This window comes from Enoplosus armatus, chromosome 6 (assembly GCF_043641665.1).
Source record: "Enoplosus armatus isolate fEnoArm2 chromosome 6, fEnoArm2.hap1, whole genome shotgun sequence".
Taxonomy (NCBI): domain Eukaryota; kingdom Metazoa; phylum Chordata; class Actinopteri; order Centrarchiformes; family Enoplosidae; genus Enoplosus; species Enoplosus armatus.
The window spans coordinates 21,247,214-21,261,102 of NC_092185.1; the positions used below are offsets into that span (position 1 = coordinate 21,247,214).

Consider the following 13,889-nt stretch of genomic DNA (forward strand, 5'->3'; position numbering starts at 1 on the left):
GAAAGAGCTACTACTCCACCAAATTGCATGGACTGGGTCTGATAAATCATTCAGACTATACTGTAATGATTTCAAAAAGATTACGTGCATCTCTCAGTATGACAAAAGACTGGTCACTGTTTGCCACCTTATATTTCCTGGAGCACCTTATACATGCAGGGCAGAGATATTATACAGTTGTCTCTACGGTTGGAGATGAAGTTCAGGATTGTAAAGAATAAGTTGTGAGTTGTATTTAAAACATCTATAAAGGAATTTTGCCCCAGAGTTCCCAAAGATGTGATTGATTGAAGAATTGTTTCCTGGATTGTGATATTTGTAATAAATGTATGTTCATGTGATTTTTTTTTGTTTTGTATGTTGTGTTTATTTACATCTCAAATCTCATTTTGCCTCCAAGACACGAGTGATATAATTTTATCATTATTTAGCACTGGCTCTCCACTTGTTTTTACAGAAACATCTTAACATGTGTGAGTAAAAACGAAACGAAACGAAAAATGTTGATCTTAATAATAGATGAATCTACACAGACATTCATTCTTAAAAACAACAGTGGATCACAACCAAGTTGGTCCCAGTCCTTAGACTGTTAATGAAGAATGACAGTAAAGGTAATAAGTCGATTATTTACTTCAGTTTGGGTGAAACACCAGTACAGGAAGCAAGGTGACTTTGAGAGATCCTGGAAGCAAAGCGTTGCCTCCGTAAAGTCAGTAAAAATGAATTGGTCTACGACGTTTTTCTCATTTTTCTAATCCCACCGATATGTTCTCAGGTAGGAACCAACCTGCACAGATCTTGTTGTTCTACCGGACAGGACCTAAGGGCGCACACGTGTGGCCGTTTCCTTGGTAACAACATTACGTTCGCTATTTACCATCCAAGTTAACGATTTATTTAAATAACATGGACATCCAAGAACGAAGTAAGTAAATTAAATTAATGTAACTAACATGAACGCAGCTTAAGGATGGTATAAATTAATACTTTTAGGTCAGAAAAATACGAAATATAGCTAATGACAATTCAACGCTACCGTTACATGTGTTTTAGCTAACGTTAGCTAACATTTTAGACTATCAGCTAGCATAGCTAACTAACGTTATTGTTAAGACCAAAACTAACCTAGTTAGGCCTGATAGGAAGCTTTGTGGTTGAACGTCAATATTGTGTTTGTTGTAAAATATGGCTTTTCCAGTTAGCTGTTTTATATAGGCTAGCAGCTAATTTTACCAAAACATTCCGCATGTTGCCTCCCCTTATTCTCCAGATGTCCTGAGCTGTGGAGAGAACATAGTAGAAATGGTTGACATGGACGAAGAAAACTTTGCTGTTTCCAGGTGGGTTGTCCAGAGCTGCTTTTGAGGCCTTTGACCGAAGCCCAAATCGAGTCTTTGTTAAGTCTGGAAGTCATATCTCGATTACTGTAGGGTCCAAGTCAAGTCACAAGACTTGAGCAAATTTCAATTCAAAATGCAATTCAAGTCTTTTTTTCAAAAGTATCTTCAATAGCTGATACAGTATTCTATTTCTATTTAGAGCTGTGTAAATATAGTGTTTTGCTTTATGAGACCAGGTGCTTTAAATTGAATGGATAAATAATGAAATGTCCGATGTGGCCATGGAAGGCTTGTTTAAGATAACATAGAACTTAGTTGTACAGTAGTTGCAGTACAAAGTATTTGATAATACTAAGTCATATTTTAGTGCAAATATAAAATATACACAATGGCAAAATTATCTTTATCTCTTGTTTTTTTCCCTCCAGTTCCTCAGCTGCAGACGCTGCTTTTGATGCTGTTATTGGCTGCATAGAGGACATCATCATGGGTAGGATTAGTGATGAAACCATTGTTTTTTTCAATGCTGTATTGTAGTTACTTACAGCAACCTGACAGTAAGAAGTGGCTGTCATTGTCTTCTGTAGCAAAACACATCTCACCAGTCTTTGTGCTTAGAAAATGAATGGATAGAGCCACTGAAAATAGTCTGTGAGAAAAGTTGCTTTTTTCCTGACAATGAAGGCCTCTGACTTTTGAGAGATATTATATAAATAAATTGGGTTCTGAGGTTCTTAAAGTGCTTCAACCAATTCAGTCAGTCTTGTCTTGTTCTGTGAGAGATCGACAAGGCAATACAAAGTGATTTACATAGGACAAACAAAAGGAATTAAGAAAGAAACACAAACTATATAAAAAGACCAATTTAAAGAGGAGCTATTATGCTTTTACGTCCAACCCTAACCCTTCCGTGAGACCTATTGCGAAACACATCCCGGATTTCCTCAGATGCTCATCTACTCAGTGCACAGCAGTGACAGCACGCCCACAAAGAATCCACCCGCTCAGTCGGTGTAGACTCCAACACTCCCCTGGTGCTCAGAGCGGACTGAGCTAACGGCAGCTAAGAGGGAAAATCAGAAACATTTTCTCCATAAAATAATCGAGTTTCACCAAAATCAGTGAATAAAGTTGCGTGTTTTTGTACAGTAATCAGTGAGGCCCAGTCCTCAGAAACACTCAGCTCCAGCAGCATCTAGTGTTTTTCCAACCTACTTCTCATTTGTGGTCTCATAAACAGTAAGTTCATCAAATTCAGTGCCCCATATCTCTATTTTCCAAGTTACGTTAGTGTTGCTGTCATGCAGTCGACCACAGTGGCTCGAGTATGAAGAGATGCAAGCTCTTTGCAGAGTGCCAGCTGAGAGAGAGTGAGACAGAGGTGTCTCCCTGCCCCTTGTGGGCTGCAGGTAGCTGGCCAATCAGAAGAAAGTGGGCTTTTAGGGAGGCGGGCCTTGAAGAGACAGGAGTTCAAACTGCTTGTGTCAGACAGAAGGTGAACTGAGTCCAGATTAAAGATATAGAGCTGGAAATGAGCATAATACCTCCTCTTTAAGTGAATTACTGTAGGGAAAACACTATTTAGAAAAATACATCTGAGAGGCCAATATTTGAAAAACTATGATACATTTATTGAGCAGAGTCAAAAATGTAGGACAGAAAAGTGAACAGAGACAAAACAATTTTTAAAAGGCCAGTATGCTCAGCTAGCCCAAGACATAGAAATCTTACTTTTCTTTTAGAGGAGGAGTTCCAGCAGCTTCAGAAGGGCTTCTTGGACAAACACTACCTGGAGTTTGATGACTCTGACGAGAACAAGCTCAGCTACACACCCATCTTCAATGAATATGTGAGTTGCTGGGCATCTTGCTGTAGTCCAATGAAAATCCCACACCTGTCCTCAAGGAATATGGCATACAATTAAGTCTAATATACAGTTGCCTTCAGTAATATCACCTCGTCTATAATTTCAACCCGCATCTCTATCAAAGATTATGAGTTTTTGCTGAACTTCTGTAATAGTCAGGTAGGTAAACTAAGACCATATTCATGATAACACTCATGGCTGTTGTCTAGGTTGACCTGCTGGAGAAACACCTGGAACAGCAGCTGATGGAGAGGATCCCCGGCTTCAACATGAACACTTTCATAGAGCTGCTCATGTAAGATGCAACATCACAATGCTCCCCTGAAGCCATTTTATTCTGGCTTCTTTTCCTCATACAACAACTCAGCCACTTTAATTCAATTGATGTTATTGAAATGTAATAACATTATAAAGAGTACGCTCTAGACCTGCTCTATTTGTAAAGTGTCATGAGATTACTTTAGTTTAGATTTGGCGGTATATACACAAAATTGAATTGAATTGAATTGAAAGCAACCAGTCAGCTCATGCAGCAATTTGTTTGATGCACCTGTTGGTCCTAAGAAATATTATTTTGCAGCAGGCCACTAGGTGGCACAAAAGTATATTGAAAATGTGAAGTGCTTCTCATCGTATGTCTCTCTTCCATCTGCAGGCAACACAAAGAGGAGGTGCCAGGTGACATCTTTGACATGCTACTGACGTACACTGACTTCATGGCCTTCAAGGAGATGTTTCTGGCATACAGAGCTGTGAGCCCCTTTTCATTTTTAAATTCATCACATTAGGATTCTAGAAGATTTCCAGTAGGCATATTAACAGTTGCTGGCATATTCCATAAGTGTAAACAGGTCTCTTTAGTAAGTTTCTAAGCCATATTTGAATCTTTACTTATTTCTGTGCATTAATTGGTCAAAAACAATTTGTTAGGACTCCTGTTTGTAATACTTTGCTTTAACACCAGCTGTATGAATGTGTGTGTTTCCAGGATATAGAGGGCCGAGGTCTGGACCTGAGTCAAGGACTGGTGGTTACATCTCTGATCCCCGTAGGCTCCAAACGCACAGGCTCCACTGAATCTCAGTGACACTCACACATACACAACGTCAAACACAAGAAATGCCTCCTCCTCTATATGTTGATGTAAACATTTTGTCAGTGGGCCTTCAAAAAGTTGTCAGCTTGTGGTCAGTGGTTTTTGTGAGTTTTGTACTCTGATGATGAGCTGCAGGATACACTCCACATAAATCTGAAGTCTGTGCACAAATGGCTGCTAACAGAAAATTCATATATGCATTCCTCTGTGTGTTATGTGGTGGGTTGGATGGTATGTGTGTTTAAGAGCCTCTTTGTGGTTAAAGTTTAACTGGAATTTGAAGGAGAGGCCTAATCCTGATTTTACAATCATTCTCTTATTCAGATTTGGCTTTCATTAGTTCTGCCTGGTTGGGTAGAAGGAACCCCAGACTCTGGTGCTGGTACTGGACTTGTCTGTTTCAGGTCATCCTGAACTGGTTCTTATGGTCCCCTAGTTCGCAGGGGAAACCATTGATGTGATTGAATGTTTGAATCTGCTCTCTTTGACTATGAATGTTTTTTCATAAGAAAGGAATATTGCAGAACTAATATATGTTTCTGGAAGTTTTAAATTATTTGGTGAGTTTGAAAACTAAATTGAGTTTTGTGCCTGTGAAAGTGATTTTTTAAATGTATATAGTGATTGTGTGTGTGAGTGCATGTGCGTGTGTCTGCAAATAGAAAGAAGATCTTCAGTATAGTTTTGAGTACGATGTCAAAATGTTTTCTACTTGTCTTAACATGACAGCTGTAATTGTAAAAGTATATTTATGTCACTGGTGAAATACTTTTGATGTCACATTTGTTAGTAAAAAGCTATTTTCAAATAAACAGGTAAAAGCCTCACATTGAAATCACCAATTGCTTTATTTGAACAAGTGCATGGTTGAACCCAGCACGGGCTTTCACTAGTGTTCATATTCTTGATACAAAAAGGCATATTTCATAAAGGCACATACAACAGGAGTTGAGCACTGTATCATATAAATCAAAGAAATATGGTACACACCTTTCCACAGCTCTATGAGTCATATAGTGGAAGAATATTTGAATCATTAAAGGAGTCATTAATGTCCTGCAGAAAAGCTGCGTCTTTATAACATACTTGAGTAAATCTTTGAGTAAAACTTTTCATTATCTGTGCTTTGGCTGGGTCTACGTGGAATTTGGAGTTTCTATGTGAGCCTGGATATTCAGGAGAGGAAATCATAATGGATTGCTGCAGGACACAGACACTACACACCATCTGCACTGCCATGTCAGGTTATTGAAACCTGACGTGAGCATCACAGACAGCTAACACAGAAGTGAAGCCGGTTATGACATGGTACAGGCTCATCACTGTAGTACTCACCAGCCTAGCCAACACTCTGTAAACAAAAAATACTAAACCTTCAATCATTCTGTTTCGTCGTGTTTCTCCTTGATAGGTGACACAGCTTTAGCTCCACACTATAAGAAATGTCTTGGGTCAGGCTGTCGAGTGTGGAGTTAAGTTCTCGCAACTGGGGTGTTCGATCTCGTCTTGCTCCCTCTCAAACCCCACATTCACGCAGGGACGAAAACATTTTATGGTGCAAATCTGATCTTTGCATCAATGTGAAGGACAACTTTAGAGCAGTTTAGACTTGATATTTTCATCAAAATGGATCCCACAGTATATATAAAAATCATATATTTTACAATTTTCATTTATTATCAAGATTTGATAGAGGGGCAGAGTGTGTTATTCAGAATATGAACAAATAGCTGCATATACTCTGCAGTTCAAATCTCTTTCTTTTTTGTGTGTCATTTTTTCCATACTTCAGTGACCTCACTTTAAAGGGCTAGTTTGACATTTTGGGAAATGCGCTTATATGCTTTCTTGCCGAGTTGAGGACTAGCTTAGCTTAGCAGACTGGAAACGGGGAAACAGTTGGAATGGTTATGTCCAAAGGTAACAAAATCTCCTCCTGGCCAAGAAATTACATTTGTCTGGCTCATAACTCCCCATAAAACAGCAACGTTTTTTTTATACATGTTACTTAGTGAGGTACTTTACTACTTTTATACTTTTGAGGTACTGGTAAGGGGATTTTGTGACCATTGGACAGAGCCAGGTTAGTTGGTCCCCCCTTGTGTCTTCATGCTAAGCTAAGCTAACTGGCTGCTGGCAGTAGCTTCATATTTATGAGACATGAGAGCGGTATCCATCTCTCTAACTCTTGGCAAGATTCATAATGGAAAGGTAAAAGTATTTGTTTTTACTTGCAATTTAGTTTGACTGAAAAGTAACGTATTGATATCTAGGTTTGATCTTATTGTTAATACTGGGGTTAAGCTAAGGTCAGGATTTGGGTTACCAGAGTCGGCAGTAAAAGTCAAGTGACACTGTTGACAGTTAAATAAAATAACTACAGCATCTTGAGGGAAAGAAAACATGAGGAGTCTTTTCCCCGGGTCAGCTTCACAGGTTTGAGTCCTAGGTCGGCACCGTGCTGGTGGCAGCGTTTCCTCCGTCTCCCTTCCAGTCCAAATAGGAGAAGAAAGCACTGGCACCGTAGGCCACGGTCACCACAGCACCAAAGAACTGAACAGACAGACAGACAGACGGAGAGACAGAGAGGCATCGCCAGGAAGTGAAGAGGAGAGAGGAGAGACAATTACACCTCTTTAATGACTTCAGGTAGCAAAACAAAGGTCTGAAATCTTCAACAGCTGACAGAAATAAAAGATAAATGTGATTTAATGGCTTTAACAACTCATAATCTGTCATTATTCCTGGTAAATGCTAATGTATCTTGACTGGTGTGGAAATAAAAGAGGCAGTAAAATGCAAGTGATAAGAGTTTGTGGCAGGACAGGGGCCAAGGCTGTGTGTGTGTGTGTGTGTGTGTGTGTGTGTGTGTGTGTGTGTGTGTGTGCATTGAACATTGACTCCTTTGAACAGCTGGGGGGAGGTGCAGCCGTGGGACAAAGGTAACTGGACTTAAGAAAACACATGACATGCTACCCAGCCATGTGAATCATTAGAGAGCCTCACCCTTCATCTCCTCTCTCACATCCTCAAGCTTCGGGTGTGTTTACTTGACAAGTAAACATGCATGCTATCAGAGTCACACCTAGCCAAACAGTGATGGCATTAAGAGGGAAGGAGGGAGGGAGAACATACAAAATGGGCCCAGTGTTCAAACGTTGGCTGACTGAGGCTCTCCAGGCCTGGACTTTTTTGAAGTACTATTCCTCCTCACAGGAATTTGTTATCAGAGGGTGACTTCGCATATATAAGCATTTCTTTGTATTTTAGTCAGTGTCTGTGGTGTCAGGCGTCTTACGGCGGCGGCTGCCATATGTCCGTAGAAATAGGTGTAGTAGTAGGGCCGCACTGATGCTGCGTTGGCCAGGAAGGCGGTCAGATAGAGGACCGTGGCTGCGCTGTGATACACCATCACCTTGCACAAGAGGAGAAACATTAGCCACATTTCCTCAGAGATTCTCCTGTCTGTCCTGGTGTCCCCTTTTGTTAATTGCCCCCCCCCCCACCTTTCTGTTGCACTCTTGCTCACCTTTTCTCTGTCATCTTTTTCCCTTGCCAGCTTTTCTAAATCTTGCCTCCTCATCTCCTTGTTTTGGTGTCTTCCACCTTTGAACCACTGCCCTGGCATTCTCATTTCATAACCTACTTCACTGTCACTGTCAACTTGAACCTCGACAGTAACACTTCAATTTAAACCCTGTTGCATTCTTTAGTGTTTAGTGTTTATGCACCATAAACAATCATCAGTGCATTTAATGACTAAATGCCCTACGATCTTGCCTAGGAGACAGCAGTCTGCACCTAGATACAACTAATATCAGCTGCACAGAGAGACTCAGTAAGGCCCTGAAAAAAATATTTTCTGGCAAAATTAGAACAGCTTTCGTGATTTTACATTTAGTTTCTGCATACCTTGGACTAAACAGCCATTCCAGAACAGCATGAAACACTTCATGACTGATATTTATTATTTCAGGTCATCTGAGAAAGCTCTCTCCCTCACTGTTCTGGTTGTGTAGACTGAAAGCTGTTTCTACTGCGAGCAAAACAAGTCTCAAAACCTTTCTTTCATTCCACGTTTCCCGTTCCCTTCCCTTCCCTCCTATTCTCCTCGTCCCCCCTCACCGTCAGGGGCCAGGGGACAGCGGTGAGTTTTTGCTGCGCGCCAAACAGGATCATGAAGAAGAGGATGGTGGTGAGGATCCACAGGGTGACGGCCACGAACATCACCCAGCCATACGCTGGCAGCAACGTGTAGGGGGCGCTGGCTATCAACGCCCACTGGAGGAGCCCCAGAAGCTACAGAGGAGGGAGAGAGAGAGAAGAAGACAGACCAACGAAGAAGAAGAGAGAGATGAAGTGGGGCAGCGACTTAAAGGTGCTGAAAGTAAACAAACAATCGTGTTGATATATGGAAAAAAAGACATTTTTAAATATTCAAATATAATAGCAGGCATAATGTTTACCATGTTTACCATCTTAGCTTGGCGTGTTAGCATGCTAACATTTGCTTTTAGTGCTAATTAGCACTAAACATAAAGTACCACTGAGGCTGATGGGAATGTCATTAGTTTTGTAGGTATTGCACAGAAGTGAAATGTTGGCATGATGAAAAGTTAAGGGATCACCAAAGTTATTACAATTCACCCTGAGGGCAACGTGAATACATGTTACATCTACGTTTAGGTCTCAAATCGAAGCCTAAAATTCGCCATGTGGGCTCTTTAAAACTGAGACTGAAACCACACAAGGCTCCTCTCTTTGCCTCTGTGTCTCTCTGCTTCTGTCCCATGAGAAAGGACATGAAAGGACAGTCTATTATGTATGCAGAGATCATGTTTCACTTTTTACACACCTGATACACACACACGCACACACTCACACACACACACACACACACACACAGTGGGCACTCTTATGTTGCCCTTTACAAGGCACCTATCTTAACAAAGACCTCTGTTCTGAACCAGATGAGCAGCAGATAACATTAACTTCCTGACTCAAACTGTAGAATGTTGCTACGATCCACAGCTGGAGTCACGTTTGTTGTCTAACTTTGTTCATATCCATTACATGTTTGATATCAATACACTGCCAGGGCACCAAGGGATGAGACAATTACTAGTGCGGGAGGAACTTAAATGAAACTTAAATTTCCCACCTTTGATTACTTTGTCATCGAGTGGTAATTATAGACAAAACAGTCTCAGTATAACGGATGTGGGTGTTCCCATGTTTGAGTATCTAATGGTTAAACGATGCACTCTACATCACGGTCCAGCATGCATGGAGCAAGTTATTTATTAATATTGCAGAGGAAGTATGCATAGGGAAGATGGAAAATTATGTTGCCATACACACACACACACACACACACACACACACACACACACACAGTCTGCAACATGCAACTAAGTAGAGGCTCAGTCCCATTCTTCATGTTATATAAGGTGACATTTAAAGATTTTTATATCAATAATCCTTCTTGTGAACATCTCACTTTATTCTCAACTCTGTTTTAAATGCAGGCATGGCAAACACACACACACACACACACACACACACACACACACACACACACACACACACACACACACACACACACACACACAGAGGCAACTGGAAATCCAGTAAAGGTCTGTTCTCTGAGGATCAGGCTTAAAGGCCACAAAAACAAACAAATCCTTTTAAATAAAAGGGTAGCTGTGGGAAACTGTGTCACACCAACTCTCACTGAGATTCAAAAGTAGAGACTGTTTGTTTTATAGTTGTACAACTACACACCTATTTCATCTTACTGCTGCAAACGACTAAAATACCCTGGAGTTAGATGCTGTATGTACAGTATGTTTCTGTCTTTGCCGTCACTGGTTTTGTTGCTACCAGGTGGCGGAAAACTATACTTACTATAAAGTTTAATTTACTAAGCTATTATTGTGTGATTATGAAAATGGTGCTGTCATTTAAATATTTATCCAGTTTCACTGAAACCTGCCCAGGGCTATCTCTAAGTAGCTGAGTATGAAAAGTCAAACCAAGTGAAACAAGTCCTCTCCCTCATTCTGGACGAGACTTTGCTCGACGAAAGTGTGACATTTTTAATGCTGGACGTCAAATTGAAACTAAAATGAGCCGACTTGAGAACCTTTGTGGAGATGCTGCATGGTTCATCTACAGCCTCTACTGTGTGCAAAGCACCACAGGCTGTATGGGACACACTGACTGCAGGAGTCACATTTCAATGGTTTTAACACAAAAGTAAAAGTAACTGCTGGTAGAGTTTTGCTTTAAAGCTGCTCTAGTCAGTGTTTTAATATTAACAATGGATCAACAGGCCCTGTGTAATGTAAAGGTGAAACCAACAGAGCATTATCCCCCAACTCTGCAGGTCCCCTCAGCTCTACGAAGCATTTTGTTGCCCTTTAGCTCATTGTTTTGATTTCATGGCCCACAACTTCACCATTTTAATTCAATCTCATTGCTCCCACCAGTGCTGTTTCTCTAAAAAAAGCTCTAAAAGCCCCAAAAGTACCATCAAACGGCAGACAGACACAGTTTATGGCTGTTCTTTTTAGTCTTAACACCTGCTTTAAACTTACTCTATTTTACTATTGTGTTCACAGTTTAGTAACCTTTGGACATCATGACTCCATTGAAAGCCATTTAAACATTGCAAGCCTAACAATCCCATCTGTCACTGCAGCAACAAACAATAAGTTAGCTCACATTAGCCAAGTAACAATCGTCTAACGCTAGATGAAGCTAAATGAAGCTGTGTAGACAGGGCTGCAGCATGGGTACCTTACGTCCGGGCATGATGAAGATTTTCTGCCAAGTTAGTTTAGTATTCCTGGTTTATTCTCACTGGAGCAACTTGTAAGGAAAGCCTGTTTACCCGTACACATACTACCAGAAACACTCATCATACGCTATGGTTTCTGTTGATTTTCTTGAATATTTGGGCTCTGTACTCGTAATTTGCAAGGGAAATGTTGAGACTTCACCAGGGTTAGTAAACCTTTTCAATACAATAAAAGTACACTTCTGCTGACTACTACCTGACTGGCCCTACTACAAAATACCATCACAAACCAATAAAGAAGCTTGCAACTCAACGCATAGAGAGGCGACAAATGGTTAACAGTCAGGTCATATACAGAATGGACATTGTTCCTCTGTCCTTGAAGACTAAGCTATAGGTTCCAGTGTAATCATGGGATGGTCAGAGGGGTGTGACAGGAGGGGACGGGGCCTTAAGGGGACAAAGATCTCCTGCAGCCAGTCACATGTCCTCTGTGTGGACAGAGCTCAGTGCTAAATCCATTAAAAACCGGAGTGGGAATTGAGTTTGAGCTGAAGGCCAGTACTGTTATCCTGATTGTCTCTCTACTCCATTTAATCTTACAACCAAGTATTAGAGCAAACACAACAAACCTGTCCTGCTGCTTCTCACCATCAAACACCTTTCAGCTCTCAGCTCTATGCCGGTTCCCAACTGGTGCGCACTGCCAAGCAAAACAGCTTGGGCCGGTGACAGTCTTGTTGATAGATACTCAGTGGCATTTCTGGTGCACAAACTGAAGCTTGTTCACACGCATTCAAATTCAGCAGCTAAAGAGTGGAGCGATACAAATATCTTTATCTAAAGCTGCAGCAATGTTGACTGCAATGTGGACAGTTTATCACATCTTATGGTTTGCCTTTAACTCGTCCTCTATAATGAATATAATGGGTTTTATGTTTAGCAAACTTGCCTTATTACTGATCCTAAATTACCCACAGTTCATCCACTTCAACTTTCACATACTGGTGCTGCTGTTATATAAAAACATATAATATAGTTACATAAAACATGACAAGTTTTTAGTTCATTTTTGATGCTATTAGTACACAATCAGAACACACCTTCTACAACAACTTCTACATTTTATATGGTGTTTTACTGCCAACAAAGACCATGAAAAGAACAAAACCAACAATGAATTGATCCTATAAAGTATTGCCTGTATACCCAAAGCCTGATATAGCTCATTCCTCTGCGCCATAGAGCTCCTTTACTGTCTAAAAACGATGTAAAACACATCAGCAAGCCACACTGTTGCACTGGGTGACATGTTCCTTCATTATGCTCAACATGGGAACTGCAGTGTATTTTATACACCGTCCTGCTGCTGTAAATACTCTCTAGAGAACCAAATGTGTATTCATTTGCAGCTGAAACGAGTCCCTGACAAATGCACCATTTACTTCTGTTTGAGTAACGTTTACTAAAAACTAGAGTGCCCAACGGTTTCAGGAAATTATTTAGCCTTTCTAAAAAATGTATATAAAATGTATTTGACCCATTTTTTTTTTTTTTTTGGACTAATGCATTGTTGGGTTTTGTATTTTCATGTTGACAATAAGAAAATATGGATTATCTATCGCCAGCCTTATCCTTTAATAATCTGTAAATGAATCCACGAATGGTTTCTGTCATAATTTGCCCGACGGAAACAGAACAGAAGAGAAAAGAGCAGAACAGTTTGGCCTACTGAACAGAGTAGAACAGTAAATACAGCTGTTACATACTATTTCAGCCATCATGAGGATGGCCGGGATGCTTCGGATAAAGGACATGTCCACCATAGTGGTGACGTTAGCAGCCAGCCCCCGGAGGCTGTTGCCCCCCTGCTGAGAGTTTTGGGAGTTGGGGGAGCTGGTCTCTGTGGTAACCTTGGACGGGAAGTCTGCCATCTCAGAAACAGCCGCACCAACAACAAACTCCTTTAAGGATGGGATTCAGTCTCAGAGTAAACGTTTGTGATGAAGATTTTTCTCCTCCAATAGTTCTCACTCCTCAACAGATACCTGAATGTTGGGATTGAGTAACCATTGACTATATCCACTGGTGGCAGCAGCGAATCTTCAAGTTAAAGTTCAGTTATGTCCAAAACACAAGCATTAAATAAAACAAAACATGTACAAAGTCCTGATGATTAAAAAGAAAAGAAAAAACAGTCCAAAGAGTTGAAGAGGATCCCTCCAGTGAAACCTCCAGGTTCAGATATCCAGCAGTCACTCTCTCCACCTGCTCTGACAGGTGTCTAATGGTGATGGTGTGTGAGTCTCTCTCTCTCTCTTTCTCTTTCCCACACACACATACACACACACACACACACACACACACACACACGCCCCGAGTGTTTTGTCATGCTCTCTCTATCTGCTTTGGTCTCTCCCTCTTTTACTGTCTCCTCCCACATGGCTCTCGGAGGCCTCTGACCTGAGTGACTCATTAATGTGTTTGAAAACTGGGAGGAGGGAGAAAAAATAACAAAACAGAAGGAATATGGTCTCTGTGACGCCCTCCTCTTGGAGTGGATGTTTTTGTATGTGCATACCTGTCCTTCACATGTATCTTGATAAGAAAAGGGGGTTATGTTTACGTTTAATAAATGACACCTGAAATGGCCTGATAAGATGCTGTAAATGTTTAACTCAAAAAGCAAGATCCCTCAAGTAACTGGTCCAAACCGTCAGGGAGGAAGAGTTTTGTGTGCTGGTGGTGTAAATTTGAAACTGGTGGAAACTTTGAAGCACT

The 13,889-nt window shown here is 40.8% G+C and overlaps 2 protein-coding genes across 2 annotated transcripts; one reads left to right on the forward strand and one right to left on the reverse strand.

The window, feature by feature from the left end:
- The first annotated feature begins 842 nt into the window (after positions 1 to 842).
- arl2bp (ADP-ribosylation factor-like 2 binding protein) lies at positions 843 to 4,600 on the forward strand. Its single transcript, XM_070908050.1, has 7 exons — positions 843 to 928; positions 1,274 to 1,343; positions 1,772 to 1,833; positions 3,086 to 3,192; positions 3,420 to 3,505; positions 3,866 to 3,962; positions 4,199 to 4,600. The coding sequence occupies exons 1-7, from the start codon at positions 910 to 912 to the stop codon at positions 4,295 to 4,297; spliced, it is 540 nt and encodes a 179-aa protein (XP_070764151.1). The 5' UTR covers positions 843 to 909; the 3' UTR covers positions 4,298 to 4,600.
- A 2,151-nt stretch (positions 4,601 to 6,751) lies between these two features.
- Positions 6,752 to 13,042, reverse strand: pllp (plasmolipin). The gene is made up of 4 exons (XM_070908130.1): positions 12,878 to 13,042; positions 8,432 to 8,605; positions 7,605 to 7,721; positions 6,752 to 6,859 (listed from the first exon to the last, which is right to left on the reverse strand). The coding sequence occupies exons 1-4, from the start codon at positions 13,040 to 13,042 to the stop codon at positions 6,752 to 6,754; spliced, it is 564 nt and encodes a 187-aa protein (XP_070764231.1).
- Positions 13,043 to 13,889: the final 847 nt, after the last annotated feature.

Excerpts from the sequence above, each read along its gene's own strand:
- arl2bp (XM_070908050.1), top strand. Across the intron at positions 3,506-3,865 it reads ACTTTCATAGAGCTGCTCAT|GCAACACAAAGAGGAGGTGC; the intron begins GTAAGATGCAAC and ends TTCCATCTGCAG. Across the intron at positions 3,963-4,198 it reads TGTTTCTGGCATACAGAGCT|GATATAGAGGGCCGAGGTCT; the intron begins GTGAGCCCCTTT and ends GTGTGTTTCCAG.
- pllp (XM_070908130.1), bottom strand. The coding sequence starts at position 13,042 with ATGGCAGACTTCCCGTCCAAGGTTACCACAGAGACCAGCTCCCCCAAC. Across the intron at positions 8,606-12,877 it reads TCCTCATGATGGCTGAAATA|CTTCTGGGGCTCCTCCAGTG; the intron begins GTATGTAACAGC and ends CCTCCTCTGTAG. Across the intron at positions 7,722-8,431 it reads CTGTCCCCTGGCCCCTGACG|GTGATGGTGTATCACAGCGC; the intron begins GTGAGGGGGGAC and ends CTCTTGTGCAAG.